The sequence below is a fragment of the Ochlerotatus camptorhynchus genome, unplaced genomic scaffold (genome assembly GCF_037179485.1).
Source record: "Ochlerotatus camptorhynchus isolate MF236.1 unplaced genomic scaffold, CSIRO-AGI_Acam_v1.1 ptg000370l, whole genome shotgun sequence".
Classification (NCBI taxonomy): Eukaryota; Metazoa; Arthropoda; class Insecta; order Diptera; family Culicidae; genus Ochlerotatus; species Ochlerotatus camptorhynchus.
The window spans coordinates 3,795,060-3,814,733 of NW_027040858.1; the positions used below are offsets into that span (position 1 = coordinate 3,795,060).

General features: G+C 42.5%; 2 protein-coding genes across 2 annotated transcripts in view; one reads left to right on the forward strand and one right to left on the reverse strand.

Moving 5' to 3' along the window:
• dsx-c73A (doublesex cognate 73A) overlaps positions 1-19,674 on the reverse strand; it is a 275,770-nt gene that overhangs the window by 97,375 nt on the left and 158,721 nt on the right. The gene's annotated exons all lie outside the window — the stretch shown is intronic.
• Positions 7,772-8,425, forward strand: LOC135710028 (ESF1 homolog). The gene has a single exon (XM_065232482.1). The coding sequence runs from the start codon at positions 7,772-7,774 to the stop codon at positions 8,423-8,425; it is 654 nt and encodes a 217-aa protein (XP_065088554.1).

Here is a 19,674-nt window from a genome sequence, read left to right on the forward strand (position 1 = left end):
AAAGGCAGACCAGAAACCTAGCGTATCATGCTATGAAAAGCAACGGTCTATCAGCGGCCGGAAAGAGATGGAACCGGTGGGGAACATTGTTGGAGACCGACTATAGAGGATGATGAGTAGACTTCTGTAGTTTGTTTTGTGTGAGTTGCAGCTTTATTTGAATTAAGGGTGCTAATGGGGTCTGATTAACTGCCTCTTTCTCTTGAGCCCACTCTAGAACCTACATTTCGTAAGTGAACTGCTGGTCTGGGTTCTTCTGGTACATTCAATTAGATGATGTTCCTGACTATATAGTCAAACAGCACGTAATGTTGTGAACAACTTCAATGACAGTTATCCAGCAGTGCTCCTATTTTATTTACAGCAACCTAATGTCTACGAGATTGTGCCGAAGGTGTGCCGATGGATGTGTCCAAGCTGTGCCGAATCTAATTTCAGCACAATGCGCTGAGTAGCTTACCTCTTGGTTCCACCCTTTTTTTAGTATGTGCTTCACAATTGACCAGCATAGGCTTCTCTGACGTTTGTGAAATGCACATGTATTAGTGCAGAAATTGGGATAAATTGTAAGTATTAGTGAAAGTAAACCTTTGAATTTACCCAAAGTTCTGTACTAATACTTGTGCAATTCACGAACGTCAGAGAATTCTATTCCTCAATTGGCCTTAGGTCCAGATTCATCTCCTTGGGACCCACTGTGACGCCACCACCACCGCTCCACAACTGTTTGGTGGAATTTGAGTAGAGGCAGCTCCAGAAAAGGCAGTAGTCTCTTCCGTAGGCAATCCTCTTGGTAAATTTGCTGGTTCATGGTCCCAGAAGTAACGAAAGTTTCGCTTTTCAGTCCACAACTGCTGATGGCTTGCCAGACAAGGAACTTTTTGGGAAATTTCGACGTCTTTTTGATTTTAAATTTTTCCGGGGCACTCTTCCGGTCATCCGAGATATAACATTCCTACCCAGGAATTTGATCGAAAACTGCCTGTTCAAAAGTTTTGCTAACTCTTGAGCGGATAGACCGAAACTGAATGATGTATGATGTAAACAAATGAACTTATCCTGACAACCAATGCCTACTGTGATTCTATACACTCTCAGCTTGATTCAGTGAAATTTGGAATAGAATTACTCAAAAAATGCGTTAATAGTAGCGTTTTAAATGTGTCCGGATCTAGGGGAGGGACAGATCCAAGTATCAGCATCAATACCTATGGTGGAAATATTAAATATTTTAATATGTGTGATATTTGCGAATCTTATACTTAGTCTAACAGTTGTTTTGTTGTTGTTGTTGACTATTTTTGGCATTCGTTTAATCAAAAATTGATTTCACACGAGAGACAAGTCATTTATTGATGATCTTGCTGGCCACCGCTACCGAAATCAGCTCCTTGTTTCCATAAATTCGGTATTCTTTGGTAGCTGATCTCAGTGTACATAATCGGCCGCACTTCCGTTCCCAGGAAATAGTAGTAGTAGACTGACTACGCCGCTCTTGTAAACGGAGATTTAGAGTGATGGTTCTGTGGTCGTAATACGCTCGATTCGCCATGAGCAACTTGGAGAGATTTGCTGCTGGAGGAACATCCAGTGGCATTTTTATCATCAAAAGCCGAAGCTGATATAGAAAATCTAGGCATAAATGATGACAAACAGAAAGTTACAGTAAACCTAAACAACAACGATGAAACGTCATTGAGTGTACACGGTAAGTAAAAAGTACCCAACGGTCAGTTCACTTTTACCTACTTTTGACTAGTTTGTCTCCTTTTCTCCTTCTAATGTTGTCAACAACGGAGGAGCAAAACCACCCAACAGGGGTAGTAAAGTGTGGGAACTCAACGTTGAGTATAATCATGTTTACCTACTTTTGGGTACAACTAACTTACTCTTGGGTAGAAAGCTAATGGAAAATTCCATACGAATTTCACACAAGTAAATGAAAACTACTTTGGCCCGCTTTACCTACTTTTGGGTTCCTGCACTATAGTGCCGAGATGAGTGAAAAGAACATACTTTTGGGTACTTTTTTCTTACCGTGAACCGAGGGAAATTTGGTCTAGAGAACTGACTTTCGGTCATGTTAAATGATCTGTGAAGGTTAGTTTCGATAAATTCACGACAGCACCATGAACGTTAAACGATTTTTGAGAAACTTTAAGGAGTTCCAAGTATTTCAAGGACACTGGAAAATAGCAAAAAACTTTGGCCATTTTTAGGAATTTTACAGATTTTCAGATAATTTCAGGGAAGTTTAAAGATTTTCAGGTCGGTTCAATTAGTTTAAGGGCCGCACCAAGAGCTTCAGAAAACTTGGGAGAACTTTAGGGTAGCTTCAAGAACATCAGTAGAGATCAGTGTACGTCAGGCAGTTCAACTAACAAAAAGAAAATTGTAGGAACTTTACAGAAGCTCCAAAAAACTCTGGGAATGTACGAAATGTTCGGCAATGTTCTTTGATCGTCCGGGAGTCCAGAGCAAACTTTCAAGAAGTTCCGAGAAATCATGGAATATTCCGAAAATTATAAATTTTCGGGTCTTCCGGGAAGGTGATGGTAATGCCCAAGTAGCATTGCAAGATTTATAGAGTGTTTATAGCATTCTACAAGCCTAAAACATGATCTACAGAACCCTAATAAAACCAAAATTGCTACTTGGGTGGTTATTAAACAAATATGAAAATTAATTCATTACTTTTAGATCACTTTCATTACTTTTGATTACTAAGATTTGTTTCTAAGATTATTTATTTATTAGATTCTAATTACTTGAATTACATAAGGAATTATAATTTGACAGATGGTTCAAAACAAAAACAACTGTCGAATCTCGCTATAACGAAAATAAATGATTGACAGATTTGTTTCTAAGATTATTTATTTATTAGATTCTAATTACTTGAATTACATAAGGAATTATAATTTGACAGATGGTTCAAAACAAAAACAACTGTCGAATCTCGCTATAACGAAAATAAATGATAAACATTTATTTTTTAACTCGGCGCAAGGAAAATTCGACAGTGAGCATGCATAAGGGCGTATACGCGATGATCGATTCTCTTCATCGATTTTCTCTTTGCATTGCTACAGCTAAGCGAAACAATTTTCTAGAATTTGTTCAATGCAGAGTTGTAACAGGTTGTATTGGCTATCAAAAGCAATAGCAAACGCACCGAGAAACGATAATTCTAGCGAGTTATTAACACAAGAGAAAATCGATCATCGTATTTATGCCCTTATGCATGCTCACTGTCGAATTATTTATTGTTTGTAATGTGCTTATCTTTCTATGCTATAGCATATGTAGGTTTTCATTTTTGCGTTAAGGGGGTATTCCCAATCTTGTGCCTTTTTTCGGCCTGTTTTTCAATTAATTTTTTTTCAAGGAAAATGAATAGTAATGCGCCTAACTCTTTGGGATTCTTGTTTATTGAACATTAAAGTTTACAAATAAATTTATTTCGACATAAAAAAAGACATTATTGACGTCACAAAATGGCGGCAAACAGACCCCTGTTCGCCGCAAACGCCTGGACGGGCGAAGACTTTTCTCTGGAACGGCTTCATCTGAAACAGATTTCGTGATGAAATTATAATCTGCATAAGATTCTCTGGAGCTTCTCCCGTTGGCAGCAAAAAATCTTGCAAATTAACAAAATGGCGGCCATATGAAAAAACAGACGATTTTTAGCCCACTTTTTTGCAGCTTTAAGGTGCTTCAAACAATGTTAAATGTTAATATTTTTGGCTGAAAGTGGGAGAAGCTCCAAAGAATTTAATAAGGAACAAAATGCGCAAAGATTCAAGTCAATATCTCTTATAGTTTCTGAGAAAAATCTTCGCCCGATAAAAAAAATGTGGTTTCGAGAAAAACGCGTTTAAAGTTTTGACTTTAGTTAAAACCATTTGGGGGTTCTTACCATTAGTCAGCTATGCCTGGACACCGAATTCGCTGATCGGAAAACGGCTTGGGGGGATGAAAGTATATAGTCTAAAGTACAAAAAAACGTGAAAAAAAAAAATTTGATTTTTTGAAAAAAAAGATCGGGAATACCCCCTTAAAATCTTGCATGTATGAGATTGTAAATCAGTGAATAATTGAGTAACACGATTCTAATCGATATTTACCATGACAGCACTGCCTTCGGCCCAATGACGTTAGACCTAATGATTTTCGGCAAAGCTAATAAATCAGTACACGGTCCCTAACCTCACTTTTTGTTCCCTATAATTTTTCCTGTGAGTTAAAGAGAACGGCAACGAATGGGAGCCAAAACAAACCACCCAAAAGTGTCAAAATTTACGGGTAAAGGCCCAAGCGCAATGACAGCGGAAGCGGGAGCGGAAAAGCCCAATCTGAGTAAACCAACTTGACGGATTGAAAACTAGTTAGAACTAAAGGGCCTGAATTTATAAAGAGACGACATGTCAAAATTGGAACAATCGATTGTCTGTCAAAGTCATACGAAACGTCATTCCAATCGAGCAGAAGACTTGTCAAATGGATAAGATGTCGCCTCTTTATAAATTCAGGCTCTTTAGTTAGAACCAAATCGACTTTGGTTAGGTATTTTGATGTCATTTGTGACAACTGCCAAACTTTCCGTTTCCGTTCCGCTTTCGCCCATATTGCGTTTGGACCTTAAGAGAAGAGTGCGGAAAATCTTCGTGGACTGATCAATGACCCAGCATCTATTAAATAGACCACACCCAACAAGATGCTGACGGTACCGGTCTCACATTTCAGAGTTTCAATTATCGCTCGTCTGCACAGGGTAGGTTGTCATCGTCATTTCCCATGGCTAATTTTCTGCATCAACAATTTTTTTCTGTCTCAAATGAAGAATGAAGAAGCTGCTGAGCTGTTTACTTTCTTCAACGAGAGCTGCAGTAGTTGCAGGGTTGCCAAAAGGAAATCTGTGATTTTTTTTCCAAAAAATCTTTTCATCTTATTTTCTGTCCTAAAAATCGGTGATGATATCTGTGTTCTTAGTTTATGAATTAAATCCATTAAACATGTTCTTAGCAAAGTGAAGCAATTTGTCTCATCATGAAACTAAAACTGATAAAAATGAATGTAATATAAATTACTATTGACTTAGACAAAAATGCGAGGGGGCGACTCTATGCAGGATGAGATGCAGGACACATTTTGCTTTGCTTTTGTAAGATGTGCTTAATAGATAGGATTACGATTGATGATGATTTGAAGATTTCCTGCAAAAAAGTGAAGACCGATGCGAGTAGATAGATTTAGATGCAAAAGAATAAAACAGATTTTTTGTAGATTGATTCGCTAGCATCAAATTTATCAACCATCTAAAATTGAGATTTGGATGTGTCGTACTCCTCACGAAAATGAATTTTGGAATATTTGATCATAATTTTAAAATCTGTGTGATCTTTTTAAAACCTAAAAATCTATGATCTGTGAATAAAGATTCTTGGTTTTTCATACTCTGAATAATCTGTAGAAGCCCAGATTGATCCACAGTTTTGGCAACCTTGTAAACCACACAGCATTAACAAGACACGTCCTCGTGCAACGCCGTTGCGTCGTCTTGGATGGTAGATAATTCGCTTCACTTTCCATTTCGTAGGCCTACCCACGAAGATATACATTTCCAAGAGATTTTCTTCGAAGAGCAGATACCTTTCTACTGCGGTCTCGCCACGAGGTGTCAGAGCATGGAAAATCAACATGAAATTGACCATTCTTTGTCGTTTCTTTTGGTTCGATGATGACAGTGACCAACAACGAACCGCAATGTCACTTATATCCGTACCGTACAAGCCCATCAAAGTAGGCAGGCAGCAGCATTTCGCTTTCATCGCCCTTTCGGTTGTTTAGCATAATCCGATATCCATATGCATGCAGGCGGTCATTTGTCGTGGCGCACTGCGATGATTTATGCGTGCTGTCAGATCGGTGCAAAACGCCCAAGCGGGCGAGAGGGTTATTATTAGATTGTGATACATAAATCGAAAATTAATAGGATTAGCTCGGGCCCGGTTCGTTAAATGAATGGTGGCGAGAAACCCGTCGGCGGATGGCGAAGGAAATTCAATTGATCAGGTTCCAACCGGCTGGCGGCCGGAACAGTTTATCTCAAGTCAGCAGAGGGAAGGAACTCGAATTAATCGTGCATTATTGATGCTGTCGTAAACGAGTTCTGACAGGTTTGTGATGCGCAAAGTTTATTGCCCTTTCTCTAGTGGTTCCAGCCAGGAGAAGACGGTGGCGACGACGGTGAGTGTGTTGTAAGAAATAAGGTGGTATTTAATGAATGATTTAATTGGCGTTGGATTGGCATTCAGCACCGGAGAAAACATACACAAGAAATGCGCACTGATTGCGGATGGTTGAAATTGCTGGTAGCTATGGTTAGTTCTTTTTACTTGCTTCATCGTGCCGATGAATGTTTGTTTTTCCCTGCTTAATGGCTTGGACATCTGTGGCACTGGTATTGCAGGAAAAACTTAATATTCATTAGGGTGTAAGTAATCATTTGCTCTGAGGGATTCGAATGTAGCAATTACGGTAGACGAACCCAGCAGCTATTGGGGGCTATAGGGCAGTAATGAATGATTTTACCTTGCCAATTACCATATGTAACTAGGTGAGGGGCGATTTTTGCACTGACCTGAAAAAAGATAGAAAGAAATGAAGATTTTAGATACGTTCTGTTTGTTTTGAAGGTTATGATAATGATAAGATTCTTTTTTGATTGCGATTGGAGAAATGGATATGCAGCAAAATGAATTATTGAATTCATTTCAAATCAAGTCCTGATAGTTCTCTCAATATTAGTGCTCATTTGGATGCAAACTCATACTGCACTGACCCGTTGGAAGTTTATTTGGATGTGCGCACCGCCGAGCACTATCGATACACCTTGCGACGTGAGCAACCTGCGAAACGCATGTAACCTTGATTCCAAATGTCAGTGAGGGACCGAGCAGAAAGGAATCGAAGGTGAGTGAGGCTGTGAACCATTTGTCGAGTTAAATTTAACTCGTGGTTAAAAGTGACATTTCGAAAGTTATTCTTGATGTTCGAAAATCCCTGTGCAGTCGATCGACCGGTTTTCGAGAAGAACTCAGCCACGGTTGTCAACATTTAACTTCTTGTCTGTCAGAAATAACCACGCTCGGATAGCAGGGTTAATCGATAACTTTCCATATGTCAAATTTTAACCAAAAGTTAAAATATTCCACCAAATGGTTTAAAGCCTGAGTGTGTGAGAATGGATAGAGTAGGATAAACAAAAGATAAACAAACTGAGGAAAATAGTTATCAATAACATTGTATGGCAAAAGCGCGTTGCATCAAACAATATTGAAGATATTAAAATTAATCGTTTCTATAGTTTAATCTGCAGTATAGGATTCGGTGAAGTAACCGTACCACTTTCGGATTTATCGTAAGTAAAATTATAATATAGTTTATGTGGAATTGTATTGTAAATTTATTGAAATACTGTTGGAAGGAAGGGACCAGATCTGGAGAAGACTGGTTACAGTTGTGCAGGATGCCAACTGCCGGATAGCGCCGAAGACGAGATGGTATTTTGTGACCATTGCCAAAGATGGTATCATTATGGGTGCGCTGGTGTGACGGACGAAGTTAAGGGTGCCTCCTGGTACTGTGAAGGGTATATTGGAGTAGCTGCGGATAAATCGGGTCCACCTGCGCTAAAAGAGGAGCAACGGCAGGCTTTGGAGATCGAAAAGATCCTGGGAAAAAGCGACTCGAACACCAGCGCAAAATGTTTTTGTTGCGCCAGCAAGTAGAAAAAGAGAAACGGGATATGGAGTTAGCGTTTGAGAAGGAGAAATTGGAACAGGAGTTAGCGGAAGAAGAAGCTCGCCGGAAGAAACGTGATCAAGTGCTGAAGAAGGTGCAGAACAAATTAAAGCTATTGAAGATCGATACGGCTGTGAAGATGGATGCAGGAAAAGGAAGCGGACAGGATGAAGGTGAACACGCATCGAAGAACGAAGATGAGAGGAAGAAGAAAACGAAGAAGGAAAAGCCAGTAAGAGGAAAGTTCGAGAAGGAAAAGTTGGAGAAACACCGCCTGGAGAAAGCTGATCCAAAAGATGCAAGCAAAGGAGACCCTCGAGGAGCGTATCGTAAATATTCTACTCCTAAAACGGCTGGTGGTGTACCTGGTTTGCTTTCCAGTTCCCACAAGATGAAAACCCCACTTGGGCATCCGGATTTGCGTACGAAGAAAATGAAGAGCAAGAAGCAGTCAATCGAAGTCAAGGAAAGCAGCGAAGAAGAAGATAGTTCCAGCGCCAGTGATGGAGAGGAGGAAATCGATTCGGAGAAGTCCGGATCAGAAGAAGACGAAAAGGATTCGGAAGAATCAGAAGAGGAGGAAAAAAGGTCGTCGGAAGAAGAGGTTGTCATCTAGAAGCATCCGAAGAATCTGCATCGTCAGCCATCAAAGAGCCAACTGTCGGCTCGACAACTCCTGGGGAAGAAGCTGCCAGTATTTTCCGGAATGTTGGAAGAGTGGCCGACGTTCATAAGCGCATATGAAACATCAAATGAAGCTTGTGGATTTTCCGACATCGAGAACTTGGCTCGGCTTCAGGAGTGCTTGAAAGGCCAAGCACTAGAGTCAGTGCGCTGTAGGTTGCTTCTCCCGAAAGCAGTACCGCAGATCATCGAAACCCTAAAAATGCTTTATGGGAGACCGGAGCACTCCGGTAACACTCTACAACGGAAGCTCTGCCGATGACACCATAGCTTTCCTGGACGACGGTTCTTCGTATACGTTGGAAAACTTATTGCGAGCAAAGGGGGTTGTGCAACCACTTCGAGTGACGTGGACAGCAGGAGTGACCCGATTGGAGAAGGATTCGAGAAGGTTGGAGCTCTTTATTTCCGCACGAGGATCGTTACAACGTTTTCGTATCACGGCTGCCCACACGGTCGAGAGTCTGACGCTACCGCAACAAACCGTAGCTTTGTCAGAAGTGGTCAACAAACATCCCCACCTTCGCCGTTTACCGGTGTCCGGCCTACACAGAGGAGTTCCTCAAATCATCATCGGCCTGAAAGACATCCATCTATACGCGCCCATCGAATCCAGGGTCGGTCGACCGGATGAACCGATCGCCGTCAAGTCGAAGCTGGGATGGACGATCTACGGACCTACCCATTCAAGCCACTCAGAAACGGGAATAGTTGGACATCACAGCTGCGACATCGTATCCAACAAGGATTTGCACGACCTCTTACGGAGTCATTACGCCCTGGAAGAATCTACGATTTCCGTAGTACTGCTTCCCGAATTCAGCGAAGACAAGAGAGCGAAAGAGATCCTGCACAGCACGACCATCAGAATTGGAATCCGTTTTGAGACGGGACTTTTGTGGAGAGAGGACGACCCACGATTCCCTAACAGCTACCCGATGGCGGTCAAACGGTTGCGTTGTCTAGAGAGACGGTTGGTAAAAGACCGTAGCCTGTACGACAAGGTAAGGGGGCCTATTATACTAAGAAGAGGTACATCCATGTAGCTTCAAAGTCTGAGCTAGCTGAGTTCCAACCGGATGAGGTGTGGTATTTGCCATTGAGTGTAGTGATACATCTGAAGAAGCCAGGGAAAATCTAGTTAGTGTTGGACGCTGCGGCCGCAGTAAATGGGGTGTCGCTCATGCTAACTACACTCCCAAGCGTATTATCGAAGTTCCGTGAGCGAGAAGTGGGTTTCGGAGGTGACATCAGGAAGATGTATCTTCAAATGATGGTCCGTAAAGCCGATAAGCGGTCACGATTCGTCTTCCGAGGAAGTTCAGCGGAGGAATTCGAGGTCTACATCATAGACGTGATGAAGTTTGGTGCGACGAACCTCAACGCGAGAGAGTATGCAGTGCAGTTTCCGGAAGCGGCAAGGGCGATCGTGGAGAACCACTATGTTCACGATTACTTCGACAGCACGGACACAGTAGAACAGGCAGTTAAACGATCGCAGGATGTGATATACGTACACTCGAAAGTCGGTTTCGAAATCCGGAACTGGGTGGCCAACTCCAACGAAGTTCTCCAGAGCATGGGGCAGCCAAAGGCTGCAAAATGTGTGCAGTTCACGGAAGATAAGGGAACGAGCCTAGAGCGAGTCTTGGGCATAGCTTGGTGTCCGAATGGCGACGAGTTCACGTTTTTAGCGAAGCTACGGGACGAGTTGATGCCGTACATGTCAGGAGAACGAAGACTCACCAAACGAGTAATCATGAGCTGCGTCATGAGCTTGTTTGATCCACTTGGAATGCTAGCAACGTTCACCATTCACGGAAAAATACTAATCCAGGATTTGTGGCGTAGTGAAAGCGATTGAGATCAACCGATCGACTAGATCCGGCCAGAAGATCGTAGGGCCCTCGTGAACCAGACGTTTCTGTAGACACTCCTTGAAGTAGATCTTCCCGTTTACAGTCCCGGTAGTCTCGAACGGCGCACTCCGTTTGCCACATGAGCAGATCGCTTGCTAAATCATGTATTTCTTGGCAATCTTTGAAAGTTTCTGCTTCCTCACAACCTCCGGAACATCAAATTTGTGCTGGGTGGTGGTGAAAAGTAGCCCCGGAAGCTGCCGGAAGTCCGCCTTGACGTAAGTCTCATCATGCATGATGAGACAATGAGGCTTAGTCAGCATCTGGGTGTACAGTTTCCGGGCACGTGACTTTCCCACCGTATTTTGCCGTTCGTCACGATTTGGAGTCTTCTGCACTTTGTACGTTTGCAGTCCCTCCCGGTCCTTGGCTCTCTGAACGAAAGACTTGGACAGATTCAACTTTTTGGCCACATTCCTGAACGAAGCATTGGGATTCCGCTTAAACGCTTTCACGACACGCTTGTGATCCTGATCACTAATAGAACATCCATTCTGACCGCATTTCTCCTTCCGTTCGATGCTCAGAGTTTCGTAGTAACGTTTAATCACACGACTCACCGTTGACTGCACGATTACGAGTTGTTTTTCGATGAGGATTTTCCAGGTGCTTGTACAAAATCAATTCGCAACGTTGCTTTTCGGGTGACGCCATTTCTTCCAACGTTCGAAAAACTGACAGCGATAAAAATACAGTGTAAACAATACACTCTAAACTACTACTACCCAAATTTTCAAGAGAAAATACCCAATGGGTAATTTTCTACAGCGTTTTTTTCCGTGATGCAATTTGATGTGGGACACCATAAATACGACCATGTCACATAAAGTTGGTATGATTTCGCGAATTTGTGGTTGGGCGCTTCTTATAATTATTGTTTATGCAGGAATGTATTTTCACTCCTTGTGATTTTGACAACAATAAATGTTCAAATTGACAGTATTCCGGAATGTTCTACTACTGATTTAGGATCTTTCTTTAAGAATGGCGCTGAAAGATGTTCTGAAACTATTCCAAACGGATTTGCTTCAGCTCAAAATGCATTGAAGCTCCGAACATTTATGACTTTCGTTATTGTGTACCATAAAAATAATCTCCCTCAAGTTGCTTCATTTCCATCCAATTACAGCTAAACTATTTGTTCTCATCTGTTCTCAAGATATAATTACAACAGACAAGACCCACATTAAAAGCTCATCCATGCCGTAAAACCTACCCGTGACAAAATGGTTCCAAGAGTCTTGAGATCGCATCAGCCGTTCATAAATCGCCTTCGTCAAATTGAGCAATTTTTCACTGGAATCACATACACACACACACTCATCAACTGACAGCAGACCGTGTAGAGATGTAGATACACAGATCTAGATCCTCCACTCTTTCGCCTGATTCATGTCTTTCCGCGTCTACTTAGATCTTTTTCTAATTTCGCATTACGTCGGTGGTGGTGGTGGGAGCGGCATCGTAAAAAAGCAAAATAAAACTCTTGCCTTATCTCGGAAACGTCATCTGGGGGGTTGCACTCTTTCAGCTGGGACTGGGTAGCCGATGAGCGGTAACCATTTATGCTAATTTGCCCCTACATCTCTGTGGCCACAGAAGCGCGCAAGATCGCATCGCATCGCATCATCGGGACGTGAGGTGGATTGAAACACAGAAGAAAGATCCTATAGAAGCCATTGCCTCTGGAGCACAGCGAAAGGGAAAAAGCACGAGTGCAATGACTCGGTTGCATAAAATGTTCATGCTGATAAGGTTCCTAATAATTTGCATTCGGCGACGACGATGACCGCTACGTGGAATCCAATAGTTTGCGGTGGGTCCGATTGGAGACAGCGCGATAAACTGTTAACACGTGTTGTACGGAACGATTTTTCGAAAAATTAACATTTCTCACAATTCGCAACTTGACATTTACCCGATCCAAGTCACCGCAGTCGGCCGAACAGGGAAATGCCTACTACGACGATCGGTCGATCGATCATTCACCCACCCGGCCGCCGGGTTGACGTTTCTTTCTACGCCAGTTTGACGGAAGTGGGTGGAACAAATTGAAAACAATACCACAGTCAACGGCAGCAGCGAAACGTCTCCCCTATTGATGTTTATTTGATTTATTGAATATCAATGGCAAGAGAGGAAGAAAAAGTTTCTTCTTTCTCTATCATTGTGTTTTGTCTTTTGTTTAGTGGCACCGATCGATGTGCATCGAATTTCAATCGGAGTATCACCGTCTCCCCGTCCCTGTGTCCCTGAGCGGTGACGGTTGAGTGATACCCCTATTTGTTTTCCCGGGTTTGTGTTTTTTTTCTTCTATCTGTTAATAAATAATGCCATTCTTGTTGCATGTTGTTGCAAGTTAAGATGCGAGACGAGGGACGATTGATGGCGACAATATTGGTATTTGTTTGGATCGATCGAACAGGGGCTCGCATTTAAGTGGTGGTGGCAGCGATGATGGCAGATTGATTTATTGATGTTATGGGAAATGGACCGGATCTGCTGGCGACTTTCGGTTGCTTTATTGGCGGCGGTGCGTGGTGAAATTTGTACGCTTTCTGTGTTGGAATGGACTAATGGAATCGTTGATAGTGAAATGGAAATCGTGAGGGGATGGCAGCTTTTGACAGAGCTTTTAACCACATAACATATGAGGAAGTTCAAAGAAAATGCCGTTGAAAAAGTGATTTTTTTTCTATCATTTCATAACTGGTTAATACGGACATCGCTCTGTCAAAACAACAACAACAACAAAGCTTATCATACCTACTAGTGATAACAATTTCAAATTTTGATTTTTGGTATTTTGGTACTAGCGATAATAATTTCAAATTTTATTGATGTCCAGTGGTTCTCGGAAACTTTGTTCAACGATGTTCTTATCTTTCTGACAAACATGAAAAGTCTGTTACTGACCGAGAAGCAACTTCGCCTAAACTTTGCATTTGCCGCCGCCGCACAGCATTACTTAACTATCACGACAAAACGGTCCTTTTCGAGACCACCATAAATTAGTTAAAAGGGTATTTTCTGGACTTTTGTCAAGGTCATCAATCGGATACTATGTATTTTTAAGGCAACATTGGGGTGAAATTTCAAAATCCTAAGCCACTCGTGGCATGACAGTGTTTTGATTTTGATCCAGAGATGATGGATTTTAATTCTTAATACGCAAATCTATAGGAAATTTTTCTACGTTCTAAAACTGTTGCTATGATAATTAAAAAAATATCACCGATTGCCTGTGAAAAGCACTTTCCCTAACACAGATTTCAAAATCGAATTCCATTTATTCAATCACCGCGTGTGGTGAGTGGTGGTGTCCGGCCGTCGTCATCAGCAGCAGAAGCAGCAGCAGTGCTTTCGGCGCGTGGCGTTGTATATTTTTCTGCAGTACACAACGAAAGGTTCCCCGCAAGCACCTGGATATCAAGGCTGCAATCAAGAGCCCTCGATTCACCCAAGAAGGAGGAAGAAGCCGAACCGCTACTGATCGGATTCAGTAGCTCTTCGTGAGTTTCTGTGGGCCAAGCGCGTCACTATCGTTGCAAACAACATACAGCTCGCCAGCTTCATTCATGTTGAACACCCTTATAGCTCAGCATTAATCAACCCTCACGATAAAACGACGCTGATCGCGCACGGATAGGACCCGACTTTTACGTTGTGTGATAAAAGGAGATATTGAAACGAGAACGATTATTTTACCGTCCTGCCATGGCGGAGGTATGAGGGCTATAAACGTTTATTTATTGTAACATAACAAGGAAACTACAAAAGTAATGACAATGATACGGGGACAAGTGGTGACATCTATGCGTTGGTACAGTAGTTACTTTATGTTAAGAGTACAGGCAGTAGTAGTCGCCTGCACGAACAGACGCTTTTCCGTTGAAATTGACTGCACACCCGTTCGAACCACACCCAAATTCAAAATGCACCAATTTTCTAATTAGCCAAATGGGAATTATTGAAATTTTGACCATATTCGTAAATACAATATTATTGTATAGGGGAAATTGATGCAATGTCGGCCTAAATGCCCTCAATTTGGGCCCATAAAGGGTGATACGGTCAAAATTTGGTCAATATCAACTTGACGTATTTCTTTCAATTTTGCATTTAAAAAACCTGAACACCCCTCATTTTGAAGGTGTGTGTGTGTAGAATGTTGCTCCTATTTTGATTTTGGAATTCACTCTTCAGTTGTCAAAATGTCGTCCAAGCAAGAAGAGCAGCGTATCAAAATTTTGCTCGCGCATCGCGAAAATCCGAGCTACTCGCACGCAAAGTTGGCAAAATCGCTAAAAGTTGCCAAATCAACCGTTACAAATGTAATTAAAGTGTTTGGGGAACGTTTGTCGACAGCCAGGAAGTCTGGATCGGGGGGAAATCGAAAACCGGAAGCCGCTGAGACGACAAAGAGAGTTGCCGGTAGTTTCAAGCGAAACCCTAACCTCTCTCTCCGAGATGCCGCAAATAAGCTGGGTGTATCGTCTACAACCGTGCATCGAGCCAAAAAACGAGCCGGACTATCGACTAACAAGAAGGTAGTGACTCCAAATCGCGATGATAAACAAAATACGACGGCCAAAGCGCGATCCCGGAGGCTGTGCACGACGATGCTGACGAAGTTTGACTGCGTGGTAATGGACGACGAAACCTACGTCAAAGCCGACTACAAGCAGCTTCCGGGACAGGAGTTTTATACGGCAAAAGGAAGGGGAAAGGTAGCAGATGTTTTCAAGCACATGAAACTGTCAAAGTTCGCAAAGAAATATCTGGTTTGGCAAGCCATCTGTACCTGTGGCTTGAAAAGCAGCATTTTCATAGCTTCCGGGACTGTCAACCAAGAAATTTACGTGAAAGAGTGTTTGAATAAACGTCTGCTGCCTTTCCTGAAGAAACACGGTTGTTCCGTACTGTTTTGGCCGGATTTGGCATCTTGCCATTATGGTAAAAAGGCCATGGAGTGGTACGCCGCCAACAACGTGCAGGTGGTTCCCAAGGACAAGAACCCTCCCAACACGCATGAGCTCCGCCCAATTGAGAAATACTGGGCTATTGTCAAGCGGAACCTAAAGAAGACCAAAAAACTGCTAAGGGCGAGCAGCAATTCAAGGCAAACTGGCTTTCTGCGGCGAAGAAGGTGGACAAGGTGGCTGTACAAAATCTGATGGCAGGGGTCAAGCGTAAGGCCCGGCAATTCGGATTTGGAAAAGCGGAAGCCTAACTGAATATTTTTCCTGAATTTTATACTAATTGAACTTGAAAAAGAAATTTAATTTGATTTTTAAATAAACGATTTCACCGATTTACACGCGTTTTCCCTTGACCAAATTTTGACCGTATCACCCTTTACATAAATTCAGCAATCGACTAACAATATCCATTAGTACCGTTCCAATGATTTTATAGCAAATTTTTAGCTTTGGGCCCTTGGTGCTCTTAGATCCATAGGCCAACATTAGAGCCATTTCCTCTTATTATAATAATTCTACTACTAAAATTAAAACTTCAATTCCAAGTTCAGCGAAGGCCTGCCGAACTTCAGGGAAGTCCTGATAAAGTTCAGGGAAGTTCTGCTGAATTTCAGGGAAGTCTTGCCAAAGTTCAAGGAAGCCCTGCCAAAAATCAGGAAAGTCCTTCCGAAGTTCAGGGAAGTCCTGTGGAAGTTCAGAGAAGTTCTGCCGAAGTTCAGGAAGGTCCTGTCGTAGTTCAGGGAAGGCCTGTAGAAGTTCAGGCAAGTCCTGCTGAAGTTCAGCGAAGTTCTGCCGAGGTTCAGAGAAGTTCTGCCGAAGTTCAGGAAAGTTCTGCCGAAGTTTAGGAAAGTCCTGCCATTTCAATTCTCGGATATCAAGGAAGTACTGCTGAAGTACAGGGAAGTCCTGCCGAAGATTAGAGAACTCTGCCGAAGTTCAGGGAAGTTTTGCGGAAGTTCTCAAAAGTTCTGCCGAAGTTCAGGAAAGTCCTGCCGAAGTTCAGGAAAGTCCTGTCTTAGTTCAGTTAAGGCCTGTAGAAGTTAAGGGAAGTCCTGCTGAAGTTCAGTGTAGTCCTGCCGAAGTTCAGAAAAAATTCTGCCGAAGTTAAGGGAAGTTCTACTGAAGGTCGGGAAAGATTTGCCGAAGTTCAGGAAAGTCCTGCTATTTCAATTCTCGGAAATCAGGGAAGTACTGCTGAAGTACAGGGAAGTCCTGCCGAAGGTCAGAGAACTCTGTCGAAGTTCAGATAAGTTCTGCCGAAGGTCAGGAACTATTTGCCGAAGTTCAGAGAAGTTCTACTAGTCCAGGAAAGTCCTGCCATTTCAATTCTCGGAAATCAGGGAAGTGCTGCTGAAGTACAGGGAAGTCCTCCCGAAGGTCAGAGAAGTTTTGTGGAAGTTCAGAAAAGTTCTGTCGAAGCTCAGGAAAATTTTTACGAACTTCAGGGAAGTCTTTATAATGTTAGGGGAAGGCCTGTTGAACTTCTGGAAAGTCCTACCGAAGTTCAGGGAAGTCCTGTGGAAGTTCTGCCGAAGTTCAGTGAAGTTCTGCCGAAGTACAGAGAAGTTTTGACGAACTTCAGGAAAGTCCTACCAATATTCCAATATTCAGGGAAGGCCTGCTAAACTTCGGGAAAGTCCTGCCGAAATTCAGGGAAGTCCTGCCAACATTCATGGAAGGTCTGCTGAACTTCGGGAGATTCCTGCCGATGTTCAGGGAAGGCCTGCCGAAGTTCAGGGAATTCCTGCCATTTAAATTATTGGAAATCAGGGCAGTCTTGCTGAAGTTCAGAGAAGTCCTGTGGAAGTTCTGCCGAAGTTCAGTGAAGTTCTGCCGAAGTACAGAGAAGTTTTGACGAACTTCAGGAAAGTCCTACCAATATTCAGGGAAGTCCTGCCGAACTTCGGGAAAGTCCTGTCGAAGTTCAGGAAAGGGAAGTTCAGGCTTATGAAAACGAAATCTAGTGCTTGGGGTTGCGTTACAAAAAAATTGTTTGTATTGAAATAATGTCTCCGGAGGAAATGTTCCTAACAATATTGTGAAACGATCTACGGAAGTCAAATATGACCTTCCATTCTAAATACTTGTGTAATTGATGAGCAAAGTTAGCGACCACTTTGATTGTGGTCCTAAAATTGAGCATTGAGAATGGTTTTCAGAAAACCCAAACAATAAATCATTCTTGTGAAAATTGCTAGAGATAGCTATTTAAGTTTTTTTTTTTTAATTTTGCACAGAAGAGCTTTTCCGATTGAGCGTTGCGTTATTTTGTAAAAAATTGATGAAGTAAGTCAGTCTGAACCGATCCATTTTCACCTTAACCAGAAACACTTCGAATTAAGGTAAGGTTGCGTGATGCGTAATTTTGTCATCAGAAAACGAGGCGTTTCCGTGATGAGAAAAAGTGGTTTCCCTAACACAGTCGCCGAATATTGATACCGAGCACGTAATCCTACGTCAAATCTACGGTCGTGTCTAGGATACAACCTCTTACTCTTTCTAGGGTTTTATTTTACCCAATAACATACATAGATACAACAGTAATTTCGATTATGGCTACATTGATTTGCTGTCATACCTGTTTTACTCACATTGTTACACTTCGTTGCACTTCAACGACCGCGGATAGGGCAACAATTGACCATGCACATCATATTCAATAAATGTTATTCAAAATTTACCAGTTCACTGAGAATTCAAACAAAGTAAACAAACCAACTCGTAGCGTAGACAACGATAAAGCCACGCACAAAGCTGACACATTTTGCTCCACGGCAAGTGTTGGCAGCTTTTGTAAACAAAACAAATCACGTTGCCAATACATCTTATAATATTCCCACGAATCTCTGTACATAGGATTACTAAAGGGTGTCCACGATGAAATTGCCACACTATGAAATTGCTCTAACTTTTTAACCGTTGCGTAGAATTTAATGAAAATTTGGGTGGATTTAGTTCATAGTGCATTATTTACATCCTGCAAGTTTTAAAGTCCTGTGATCAAAACTCGCGGAAATGGAGTCGAAAGAACAGCTCGTGCGTGATAAAATCTTGCGCATTCATCACGAGAACAAGGATCTCTCGCATCGTTTCATCGCTAAAACGTTGGGAATCGCGAATTCCACGGTGTCGCGAGTGATTAAGCGGTTCGAGGAACGGTTGACCACCGATCGGAAGCCCAGAAGTGAAGGAAAAAGTATTCCGTACAACACCAAAAATCACAACCGCGTAGTTGGGGCCTTCAACCGAAATCCGAACGCCTCCGTTAGGGATGTGGCTAAGAAGCTGCACCTAAGCCGAAGTTTTGTCCACAAGGCCAAAACTAAGGCTGGGCTTCGAACGTTCAAGGTACAAAAGGCCCCTAATCGCGACGAGAAGCAAAACAAGTCCGCCAAAACCCGTGCCAGGAAGTTGTACCTCAACATGCTGACGAAAGTTGAATGCTGCATCATGAACGACGAAACATATGTGAAGGCCGACTTCAAACAGATCCCCGGCAACCTGTTTTTCACGGCCAAGGATAAGTTCAGCGTTCCGAAGCATGTCCGCACTCAGAAGATGTCCAAATTTGCGAAGAAATTCCTGGTTTGGCAAGCCATCTGCACGTGCGGGAAGCGGAGTGCACCTTTCGTGACCCAGGACACGATGAACGGACAGGTGTACATAAAAGAGTGCCTCCAGAAGTGGCTGCTTCCTCTCCTGAAGGCCCACAACGTCCCAACAATCTTCTGGCCGGATTTGGCCTCATGCCACTACTCCAAGGACGTGCTGAAGTGGTATGCGGACAATAAGGTCAATTTCGTGCCGAAAATGTTCAACCCTCCCAACACTCCGGAGCTCCGCCCCATCGAGAAGTACTGGGTGATTATGAAGCAGCACCTTCTTAAACGACCTAAGGTAGTGAAGACAGTCGAGGAACTGAAGAAAGTATGGGTTTACATGCAAAAAACGGTTGATTCTCAGGTTGTGCAGAATCTTATGGCCGGGGTTAAGGCCAAGGTGCGGGCATTTGCGTATGGACTGTAAATAAAATACGAGTAAAATGGTAAAATGAAGTTTAATAGTTATTTCTCAATCCCTGAAAATTTGATGGCAATCGGAAGAAAACTCGAATTTTGCTAATGAATTTTGTGTGTGGCAATTTCATCGTGGACACCCTTTAATACCTACCTTCAAGGAAAGAAACAAGAATAGTTCCGCAATCGGGTTCGACCATAGAGGTAACTGTAAGACTAGAAGGTCCCGAAATAACGTTCTCAACTTTTTGGCTCAGCTCTGGT